This window comes from Lissotriton vulgaris, chromosome 2_2 (genome assembly GCF_964263255.1).
Source record: "Lissotriton vulgaris chromosome 2_2, aLisVul1.2, whole genome shotgun sequence".
Classification (NCBI taxonomy): Eukaryota; Metazoa; Chordata; class Amphibia; order Caudata; family Salamandridae; genus Lissotriton; species Lissotriton vulgaris.
Window position 1 is genome coordinate 6653113 of NC_141688.1, and position 12487 is coordinate 6665599.

A 12487-nucleotide genomic window follows, 5' to 3' on the forward strand; every position below is an offset into this window, starting at 1 on the left:
TCATCGAGGGAAGGATGTGGTATAATTTGCAGTGTTTATTCAGAATAGGATACACAAATATGAATTGAAGTAAATAGCTGTGAGAACAAAAGTATATTTAGCGCCAGACACGCAATGCTTGCTTAAACGGATAAGGTGCAAGAATAATTCTTATGGAACACTTTGCCTGTGGATATCATGTTCAGTTTGCTCTAGCAATACCATATGACAAACCTACACCTCCAAGTGATATATCCTGATTTATTTCAACATACAAGTGAGTTTTCTCAAAATACAATGACAATTTAGGGTTAGTATAATCAGAATCTTAAAATAAGGTCTGAATCAATATTTTTCAAAATGAAAGAGAGATACTCAGCAGCCCGATCACTTCACACCTACCTCTTTCATATCCTCGTAGAAGATGTAGAGAACACGGAGCTCGTTCCTTTTTAACCACCAGCCCTTCACATGCTCGTACCAGGATCCAAAGGAAACTGAGAACAAAAGTAATAGGGTCAACAATATATTGACAAGCAGTGGCAATACTAATAGGTCATTCTTATGAATGAAAGTGCATTTTGTGTCACTGATCGATTTAGGCACTCAGTTTGTCATCATACATGTACTCTGTCACTCATCTTTGCACTCATACATCCATCCACTGAATCCTTGTTGCATTTACTCTCTGACCCAAATGCAATAAAACACACACAAATTCAACATCCTGTGGAGTGGTATGGCACCTCATGGCTGCCCTCCTTCCATGTGCGCTGCTGCCAGAGAAAGACAAACACCACAAATGATCTAGTTATCTAAGGCATTTTTACAGCATTACAATGTCGTGTGTGCCCTTGTAAATTCAAGCGCAGGTAGCTGAATAAATAAGCAAAATTATCACAGCTGTAGAGAGGGCAATTACTTTTTTGTGGAACTACACACCTTCTGCCCAATTGATTCCTAATCCCCTTACCACTTGCCTCCAGCCCCCCACCGTCTTCCTTAATCTCTTAGTTCTTGGTGACCCTGGGTTTGGCACCAAATGAAACCATGAAACATTAACAATTTGAGCATAGTTGAGCAAGTGCAAAGGGTCAAGCTTCATGCAATAAAATAAATATCCAAAAGGAACATCACCACAGCAGAAAGATAAATGCTGTGCTACAACCAGTCCATAAAGATATGCCAGGCATGTAACTTAAACACTGAAGAACAATGTTGGTAAAATGTCACCTTCATACGTACACACAGTGGTGCTGGCACTGATCGGGGTGGCAGGGCAGAGGGCAGGGGCAAGAAAAGAGAAGGGGTAAAGTAAACTTACCTTACCTCCTCGCACTCCTCGTCTTTATACCTTTGCTCCCCAGGGACCAAGAAGCACACACAGGCTCTCCTGACCAATCACAACACTGCAATGCAGCATTTTAATTGGTTTAAGCTCTGTGGTTCGGCACTCAGCCAGGGAATGAAGACCTAGGCATATTCCCCATGCAGGCTGTAATGGAGCCAGCATGGAAGTGCGCATGACTGTTTAGCCATCCCGAGAGGGCCTGCCCAGTAGTCATTGGCACTTAAGAGGGTGGCACTACTCCTCCCTTTTCCTGAGAACAAAGCAGACCTGCCCTGCTTGCCAAGCCACAGCAGGAACAAATAAAATGATAACAACCAGTTATTATAATTTTATTTTTCCTTTAATTCCACTTCTGAAAGCAGTGGGGTGATGCTCCACCGCCTTAGTGGCGGAGTTTCCACTGCATACACACACATTTAAATATAAAGTTGGAACTACACTCCACAGGGGATCATATTGGCCCTTGTGCAGTGCCCACTCAGGAATGCAAAAAGTGCCTACAAACATTTTCAAGGCTGATTCCATTCACAACCCTAGCTTTGCTGGAATATACACAAAAGCACCCCAATGTAGTATAAGTGGCACATTGTATTTACTACCACGCCTCCATGCTGGGATATTCTTGTCCTATTCTGCTTAAACCTCTCCATTGCAATCACAATGTTATCTTTGCTGCTGGGTAGAATGCATCTCATCTATATTACCTTCTACTATAGCTGTATATTCATGATCTTATCTCCTGTTATTTCAATGTGTTGCAAATTACATCAACAAAATCATTTAATACATCTGTACTCGACTCGTACTGTTTTTTACATCTTCTTATTGACATTTCACCATTGTGGTACAATGAATGATCCCATTCCCCTAATGTTTGTGCCTGTCCCTTTCTATCCCTTCCTCTTAAGATACATCCTGCTGTTGAGAGTGTATATTTGCATACTGTTAACCCTGGTTAAAGTTCAGATATGACAGTAGTTTCACCTGATGCCTTGGAAGCGTTCAGGGTGTAGAATCCTAGAATAGGTCTCCTGGATTATGCTTAAATCAACAAGAGAGGAAGGGAACAGTTAAAGCACACTCCTACTCCCCTCGGAATCAATAAAAACATCAACAAAGGAGTGTCTTAAGGAAAAAAGAGAGAAGAGCAAGCATGTTTGTAGATCACAGTGAGAATCTCCAGTGAAGAAAACCTGTTAGGTTTCTAAAAAAGCCCTCACTCACCAACCTGGTTGGTGACATGCTTCATCATCGGGCACCACCAGGAGTGGCCGAATGCCACCCTAGTGTGCTGCGACGCCAGTTTACTGTGAAGCTGGTTTTCAATTGGTGTAAAGTAATATTTTTTTAGTTTTGCCAATCAAACATGAGTAAAAACTAAAGTGTAGGATGAAGTTCAGTTTTATCCCTGGGGTGTGGTCAACATGTTTCTGCCTATGTGTGAGCATTTAGTCAGGCTTCCATCAGGACAAAAAGTGTAGTGCTGAACCCCGGCGGTATGGGCGCGCTAAGGCCCACCCTGACCTGGGGTTACTAGTGTTAAAAATAATTTAAAAACACTAGGTACAGATTCCCTCAAAAGTAGAGAGTAACCGAATTTATTAATAGGTACAAATATTAAATGCACCATGGGTCACAGGGGGGGGGATGGTAGCGGTTCAGCACACCACCCACCAATGCTAGCCACCCGCTAGGCACCTAATTCCCTCTATTATCCGGACCCCGATTATGTCCAGTATACCCCGGGGATGAGAGGGAAGCTCAGTCTCAGAAAAAATTCCTAAGCAACTTCTTAATATCCCTTAAACGAGGGGTGGGTTTAAGTGGAGTCATTCTTTCTAGCGTAATTTCTCGTAATTACTGCAAAATTACTTGTAATTACGTGTATTGTGGGAGGAGCGTAATCCACCATTTTGAGCTATTTTCTAAGTGCAAATTGCACCCTTGCATCCAAAATGGCCAGGTGATGCATTTTGTACTGAGAAAATCAAACTAAACGCTACACAACCCATACAACATTAGTCAGCACCAGCTCACTGTCTCTTATGGGCAGATATACTAACGACTAACGCATCTCAGCAAGACAACTTGCTGCTCTGTGTTGCGTGACAGGGAGAGGGCAGGAATGCACCATATCTATTAAGATATGGAACATTTCTGCCCTCTCCCTGTGCTGATGCCAGTGCTTAATTTGCAAAAAAATATATGCCTGGGTCCTCATCAGAGGCCCACTATGGTTTGCACCATGCATTTCTCCTGTCAGCACTGCTAATGACCATACAGACACAACTTCTAACCATCACAAGCCATAAGTGTAATAATTCTGACTATTCCAGGGGCCCAAAGCTATAAGAATGGCAATGTGGAGAAGTGTGGCTCACTGGTTAGAGCAGGCAGACCCTGAAGCAGAGGTCAGACCCGGGACCAGGGTTCAATTCCCGATGCGGCAGGGTCTTGAGCTCAAATGTCCACGGACTTGATAATTCTCGCTTCGGTGCCTGACCTAATCATGGGTTCACACTCTGCAACTCTGGGCATTAAGCTTGCTTAATCTCCACAACAGCCCCCCGCGGCGGGATGCCTGGCTTTCACCTTGGGGATGCCCTGTAGGGGCTATCTCACAGGGAAAAGCCAGGACGGGTTCCCAAGGCAAGCGCTTAGAGACCCCTGGGTGATAAGCGCTATATAAATCCAACATACAATACAATACAATGGGTGGCAGGTTTAAGTCATTTCAATGTATATTCATTTAATGAACAACTTTTGTTATGCTTTTCTTGAAATTAGAGAAACAGTGCCACCATGTAACAGACTGTCATAAGTGTCGGTACTGACAATTAAGGGCTGGTGTCAAGCACCTGAAACCACAGGCTCAAATGAAACACTTGCTGGCGCACTGAGTGTAGCCTAGCACCAACATTGACATCCTTGCACCATAGGCCAAAGGTACCAGTGTTAAAGCCAGTATTGTTTTTCAAAACAATCTTCTGGGGCCTTTTCCACTTTTTGTATGTGCTGAAGAATGCAGCACACGTAGAAAGAGTAAAAAAAGAGAAGAAATAAACATATTTCTCCTTGTTACACCTCACCTGAGAAGGCGTTGCATTTTGACATGTTCCCAGGTTTACTATTCTTAGTAAATCTGAGAATACACCTAAATCCAAGGGCGGTTTCATTAGAACAAGCAATTTCTACCCAGGCACTGCCTTCTCAGGGCAGAGCAATGCAAGGCACAGACTTACGCTGCCTCGCGTTACTCCAGATTTACCCAATTGTGCAGAGCCACGCAAGGTGGCTTTGCATGACTCAGTAAATCTCACTGAAGCCTTTGTGTTGTCTTCCTAGTTCATTTCTACTGTCCCCCTACAATAGGATTCTTGCCTCAAACTACTCTGAATTAAACAAACTGGCGTAATCACATCATTTCAGATCACAAGAGTAATGTGTAATTGCTGAATTTACTCCGGCGTCATTAACATTTCTACCAGGCCTACATTAAACAAAACCAATCAACATAGAAACACCACCCCTCATGGGCTTAGTATTGGAAAATTAATGAAACTGAAACTAACTGGTTGAATAAAATAGGATTTTTATTTGTATATTTTCTAGGTGGAGGGAAACATCTGCATCTAATCTTTGTCCACCCCGACCAATTTGTTAAAAAAAAAGAATTCTGCAAGGCTCCCACTCTAGTTCTAGGGGGAAAACAGGAGTTGTGTGACCCAGGAATGGGTATGTGTTAAAATCACCCTAAACGGTATTTGTGCTAAGTATTTCAGGTCCTATCTGCTCATGGTTGATTCTCAGTTTGTTCATGGCATGACCAACCCAATCAGCACCTATGGCATGCCTGCAAACTCCACTGAGAGGCAGCATATTAGGAGGCAGTCCTTGGGCATCCCTCGCCTGGAGCTCTGGACCATGCTGGGAGCAGGGCGACAGCAGTCCTGGTTTGACGTAGACCCAACAGGACTGTTGGAGAGTGTTTGGGGCTTTGGGATACTGGTGATGGGGCTGGGTGGTCTCAAACGTACATGCTGATAGGGCTTTGCGACACTCAGGTGCTACATCTGCCACATCGGCTGATCACCTATTTGGCAAAACAAAACTTCTGCAGTTTTCACCCCCAAATGGGTTTCTTTGGCAAAAGAAAATTCTCAGCAGACGAATGTGATGTAACAACAATCATTAAAATGCATAATCGTTATATTCAGTGATCTATCTCCAGACATCACTCCTCGTGTATGACCGAGTACGGTCAGAGAAAGAGTGATACATTTGGACTCCTTTTGATAAATGTACAACTGTAGTGGACGACACAATTATCAGAACCCCTTGTGGGTTGGAAGTATCACCACAAATAAAAGAGAAACGCACAGAGAACATAGTCTTGATAAAGTCACGGGACAATTTCCCTGCTAGTGACGAAACACGTGTCGACTGTTTGGTGATTCAAGAAATAAAAGAAAAGACCAAGAATTTATGATGTATTCTAGCAGAAGATGGATACTTCAGATAGATTACTTAAGATACTTTATTAAGATAAGTTGTTAAGATATAAAGTTAACCCCATCAAGAGCAGCTGTCCTGCTGCTCAGCCCTCACCCAACTGACATTCACAAACCACTAACATTCCATTCATCCAACGTTCCACATCACATGCATTCTAGCTGAGCAGCAGGAAGACTCAAGATACAACAATTTACTTTCCTGTATTCAATTCTGTGACCACACTTATGCATTTTAATGATTGTTGTTACATCACGTTGGTGTGCTGAGGATTTTCTTTTGTATGTGTAAGTGGTTTTACTATGGGTTTTGGGGAGATCAGTGTTCCTCAGCACCCTACAGCACCAAGATTAAACAGAAATACTGATAGCGATATCAGTGCAATTCTCCTGAGTGGCACCCTTTTCCTACAAATACCACTGATGGTTAGTATCTCGATCCTTTGGCAGATTGTGTTATTGCATAGTCACTGATCCTGACTTGAACCATTGGGAAAGTGTTGTAGCCCCTTGGATACTTGGGTCCTCCAAGATCATTCTGGAGAGGTCTGCTTTCTGGGCACCCATAGCTATAAGTGGACACACTTCACCTTCTCCAAAAATGGACAGTCTCCTTTCCTGCAAGGGAAGCAGTCGACTTCCCTCTGTCAGGACACGACACAGCTACTCAAGCAAGGGATCCAGACTTCAAGTGATGTCCCCTCTCCTTTAACAGACTACCTATAAGCCAGACACCTGCAATCAATGCAAATCACCCCTCTGATTAATCTGAGGACCACGCCATTTCTTGGCTAGAGAGAACTTTGAACTGGAAGAAGTGGGGATGTGACTCCACTGTCTTAAACTGTAGAACTGGTTTAGGATGGCTTTCCTTTCAAGTGTACCTTCCAGGCTGTTCTGCAATACAGCCTTTGTGTAGAATGAGGCTTCTTAGAAAAGTGTTGCCTCCAAACTGGAGCACCCACAACAAAGGCAAAAAGAGGTGTGAGATTTTTGTGCCTGACTGTCATTATCAGTCTAAATAAAGGAGTGATTAGGGAAAGACTAATTGTTCGGCCTCAATTAAAGAATTTCCAGATTTCACAACAGGCGGCAGTCCCATGTCATACCGCTACCATCCACCAAATGGAAATATTCAGAAAGACGAATCAGCAGCTCTTTTATAACCAAAAGGCCTATTAAAATAATTAAAGGACCCTATCTCCTTTCCCCTCGCTTCAGTGTGCAGAGCTCCTCCCTACAGCTCAAAAGATTGTGAGCAACACGCTGTCACTCTCTAGAAACAGAGTCCTCCTCTCTTCCATCTTGTGTGGACCTGGTCAGGGACACTCAAAATGGATCCTACTGGTCCCCATCACTCTGATTAACTCACATACACCATGCATGATGTTAGTGCACAGGACTGGAAGCATAAGAGCAGAAATGTACGCAAGTGGGCGAAAAAACCTGCATTCCATTGACTCAGATAAAAAGGTCTGGGCACATTAAGAACTCTCATACCATGCTATGCTGTTACCACCATTCTATGTACTACCCCAATGACAGAAGTCCACTGTCACCAACTGAGGGCAAGCTTGGTGCACCCTTCTTGATCACAGGACAGGTCCAGGAATCAGGAACAGGTGTGAGTCTTTGCACACACACTAGACTTATGTGAAGCCAGGACTCAAATCAAAAAGTCTGGATACTAGATACTTGGAGTCAGGCAATGGAACACACCTTTATACCATTCAAGTCCTAACACTTGATAATTCTGCATGTTAATGCACAAGAGTGTGGATGAATAAAAGTCAATGGATTAAAAAACAGAATCAAAGCCAAACACCAGACACAGACAGCAACACAGAGAAACAATTACTGCTACATATTTCCCAACTGTAAGGTCTCCTGTGCTGATTTAGGGTCTCATTGTGACTGTCCTGGTAATAAAGTCTTGCAGTATTGCTGGGGTATACCGCTTTCTGCAGGGACCACTATGTTTTCAGGTCGGGATTATCAGCTGATTCCAAACTGAGGAGGTGGGAATACACATAACTTGCACTATTGGAGTCCGAATATCATATAACTGAATGTTTATTATGTCTCTTTCTGATTTCGACCATAGCAAAATGTAAATGGAAAAAACCAACTATGGAATGTGGTACATGTAACTCCTGCTTATCTTCCAATCAGGATCATTGCGGTATTCATTATTGAGCCGTTAATGTGTGCACTGTAGACAGCTTGACCTCAATGCAAACAAGGCACACACCTCTGTTCGGTGTCTATTACGTTTCCAAAGGAAGTGACAACTTGTAAGATTTATATTTTAATTCGGTGATATGCTTAGACAACCTTCTAAGCATGTAAAATGAAAACAAACCTTTTCCTTCTAGCAATTTTTATCACACAATGATAAAGGTACAAAACAAAGAGAAATATGGAATGTGGCATACCGTTTCCTGCCATAAATTTCTCCAAATACTGTGCAAAGGTCCCCGGCTCTGGGTTCAGTCTGTGTGCCAGGCTGTAATAGTAAAACGAGACGGCCACATCCTTGGCATTTCGTGACACGTAGACGATCTAGGTAAGGAAATAAAGGAGACTATAGACTACTGCTTATTCAAGGGTCAGGGTCATATAGAGCACATTTAGCCAGCATCTCGAGCAAAGCAATCCCCCTTTGAGAAAAGACACAGAAAAGAGCGTACACGTTTAAAAACATCAAATGAAATATGTTCTACCAGTAATCTTTGGCGCTGACTTCGAGTAGCCCATGAAATTAGCTGGATTTAACCCCTCTCTCTCCCCCTTCCCCCGGAGTTATCTCTATGGGGGGAGGGTGCGGGGGGGGGGGGGGAGTACTAGTAACCCCAGCACACTACAAGGTGGATCCTTGATTAATACATGGTGAAAAAGCAGGCGAGTCTAATGTCCGGATCTAATTCTCCCGGTATTTCCTCATTTTGTGCTCGACTTTCCCCTGGAGTTTTCAACTGCTTTCAGAAGCTAAAAACTAGTAAATGCATTCTTTAATGTTCTTACTTGTGCTAGAATGCCTCTTCAAAACCTCTTTCCATATATATTACTTGTATCTTTTGTTTATGCGTTTTGTTTAATTATATTGTTATCATTTTGTGACTTGGCTACAACAAATGAAGCAGGTGCATTACAGAATTTAAGATGCAAACTATAATTCTGCACTTTAAGGGGTCGATTAGGATCGCGGACGGACTTGCGTCCGTCCGCGACCCCAGAGCAGGAGGGAACCTCCTCATGGCATGCGGAGTTCCCTCCTGTGCAATTAGGATGTGACCGCCACCCTGGCGGTCACATCCTCTATTTTTAACATTGCGGCGGGTGCAGCTTCAAGCTGCACCCGCGGCAATGTTAAAAATGCACGCATTGCATTTGCATGCAGAAAGAGGCAGGCACCGCGCGGTGCCTGCTGCTTTCTGCATGCAGATGCAGGGGGGTACCATAGGTACCCCCCATGTGCACCCCCACCCCCCCTTCACCAGGGGCCCCCGCATGCGCCACTTTTGCGTCATTTTTCCCAAGTTGAAAATTACGCAAAAGTGGCGCAAGGGGCTTCAAATAGAAGATTCCCTTTAAAAACATAAGTAGTTAGCGAGAAGAGAGGTGCATAAAATAATAGCGATAAGGAAATTTGAAATAGAAGATAGTCAGTAAAAACATAAGAATCCATGGAAAAGAGCTGAGCATAAAATAATAGATTAATGAAGTTTGAGTATTAGGTCTAAATCCACCAAAATGTGGCAGATACTCCGTCCGCTGTTTTCTTTAATTTTTTTTATTTCAAAGTGTTTTATTGGGTATTTATACAAACAAATAGAATAGCATTCTGTCACGGGGTTAGCCAAAATAGTCTGTATACAATGGTTACAGAGTGCCATTGACACTCTTAACACGGAAGAGGGGACGTTGGCCACATTTTGTCAGATGTCACTGATCCACCCACATCTGAATCCTGTGCCTAGGACCTCATTTAGAATTTGGCAGCCAGACTGATTTTCGGGTTTGTCAGGCCGGAAGTTAACTAGTGGCCATATTAAGGATTTTAGCCGATGGACCTCCATCCACTGTGGTGGAGGACGGTCCATCGGTAGTCCTTCAGTCCTTTGTTTGCAGTTCCTCTGTCTACACACAACCCTCCATCAAGGATGCTATGGTGGACATTCGTTTGCCGTAGTCAGAGTTTTCCGCTGTCACAGTGTGATGGAGATACTGTTCTGCTAAAGGACAACAATGGCAGATGGTAATTCTGACAGTGGATGCATCTGTATGAGTACACACTGTTCAAAATCAACCAATCAGCAACACCTGCATTGCTGGCTGCAAAAGAGGCTCCAGGAACAAAACAAACCATATAACATATCTTAGAATCTAAGGTCATGTTGTATTGAAATTACTCTGGAATAGTTGTCCTCACTCACCTGAAGGTAACATGATTCAGCATAGGGCTGTGCTTCTCGCCAGGCCGGAGCTGCATTGGCGCGTGGGCCCCGCGAGAGGGCACTTCACCGGAGATATTTTACTGAAAATACGCTGGATGAGCACAGTCGGACAGGGGATTGTGACATTGTTGTTATTCAATACTATGTGTTGTTGATACTTGTAGAATTGGAACAAAGAATGTTTCTACACATAATTCCTTGAGGGAACGTTCCTGTAAGAATGGGATGTTCGAGTTCTATCCTGACAGTTGGAAGCAGGCAGTTTGTGGATGAGGTCCAATAAATCCCACTTGCTTACCTTATATACTTGATTCATCTTTATTTAAATGTGGAAGACACCACATTTATTTGGCGATGATCTGGTGACAGGCAACCTCATTTTTGTCATTTTATTTGATTTGATTTAGTTCTCTTACGAGAACAACAAATTTATACACAATACAAAATACATTTTTGCTAAAAGAGATTATCACATTAATATAATTTTAAAAAAGACTTTAAAAAGTTGTACAGGTTAATACACACAAGTTCTTTGGGTGGAGCATTGGAGAGGGAAATCAACATCTGGACCGAGTTTATATTACATTTTGTTTTGATCGGGGTAATGTATCTGTTCCTAGCTGCTACCACCATCTCGTTTGGACATACAAACAGAACATGTTCTAGGTCTTGCACTCCACCCTTGCATAAGTCACAGTGATTTGTCTCTCCTTGATTTGATGACCACTTAAAAGTGTATGATTTCAGCGGTAATATTCCTAGCCGTATTTGAAGTATAGCTCGCTTTACTCCATGATTTAGATTAAAAAAGATATATGGTTGCGTTTTTTAAAAAAGTATTGTGTCCGCTAACTGTTTGTACATTGAAAGCCTGGAGCAGTGTTGAATATCCAATTCCATGCTTAGCCTTGGTGTTAAGTGCTTCAAGCAGAGTTTCAGCTGGGTTGGTGTCCAAGATATTAACATTTCTAGAGAGACTGATGATAATTTAAAAGCATTACGTAAGTTTTTTCCAAATATATACCTTCGATAGTCTTGGTCCAGTGTCTCTATTTTTAAAAGTGCTCTAAGTGTTCCTGGATCTGCGTGAGCCAGATTATATGCCCATCTAATTATGTTTATGATCCCTCTAGCATAGGAACTAACTAACGATAGTTCTAGCCTGAGAGCTTGAACCAGGACTGCTTGCGGCATCCTGATTAACGTCCGCAGGATTTTCCCTTCTTTGACATCTATTTGAGACCATTCTTTTGTTGGAATATGTTCTATTGCGAATGATAAAACTGCAGGAATTTTCGCATTATAAACCTGGAGCAAGGAGGAGAATTGTCTTCTACCAGTGGATGAGTAAAGTCTTTGGAGAGCCCCTGTATGGGCATCTGCTTTATGTCCCATTTTTTGCAAATGAGGCTGGTTGCGCAAAGTCTGAGTAAATGTTCTCCCTAAATATATATATTCTTTTACGATTTCCAATGGATTACCTCCTAATAACCAGTTATATTTGCAATAAGTGTTCTTTCCTGTAAATGGTAGAATTTTTGTTTTAGTGGTATTTGGGATTAGATAGTTTTCATCTGTATATGTGGTGAGTGCCGTGAGGTTTCGTTGGAGACCTAAGGGAGTCAAATCCAAGATTACTACGTCATCGGCGTACATCAGGCAGTGAATTTTGGTGGAATCAATCTTCGGCGGAAAGTTTTTGACCTGATTAAGAGTTTCTGGTAGATAGCTCAAATATAAGGAGAATAATAGGGGACCAATTTTGGAAAAGGTGATGGACAGGGTTTCTGAATGATGCAGAATACTCCTACCCAGTCAAGAGATCAGGGCTTGATCCATCACCGTTTTTTAGCTCACTGCACCATCCCAGCTCAGAACCTGGCTACATGCAAATTAGTCTGTTCCTGTCCCAGTGCATGATGGGAACAGGGCAGACCAAACTACCAAGCCAATTCTTCACCAGAAAGGAGACAAGCTACCGGGGACCGGTTTCTGGCATTTCAGCCGTCATCGGCCCGGCTTGCTTGAATCCTGAAAGTGCAATGAGCTAGGGACTCACGTCTGAGTATACCCTCCCACACTTAGTGTGGATAAAAGCAATTTTGGAAAAGGTGATGGACAGGGTTTCTGAATGATGCAGAATACTCCTACCCAGTAAAGAGATCAGGGTTTGATCCATCACCGTTTTT

At 42.7% G+C, this 12487-nt stretch overlaps 1 protein-coding gene across 1 annotated transcript in view; it reads right to left on the reverse strand.

Moving 5' to 3' along the window:
• Nucleotides 1-12487, reverse strand: part of LOC147728930 (sulfotransferase 1 family member D1-like) — a 264975-nt gene that overhangs the window by 41095 nt on the left and 211393 nt on the right. Inside the window, exons 5-6 of the mRNA XM_086959170.1 lie at nucleotides 8277-8403; nucleotides 382-476 (exon numbers count right to left, since the gene is read on the reverse strand). Of these exons, the coding sequence (XP_086815296.1) occupies nucleotides 382-476; nucleotides 8277-8403 (222 nt within the window). The remainder of the gene's footprint in view (nucleotides 1-381; nucleotides 477-8276; nucleotides 8404-12487) is intronic.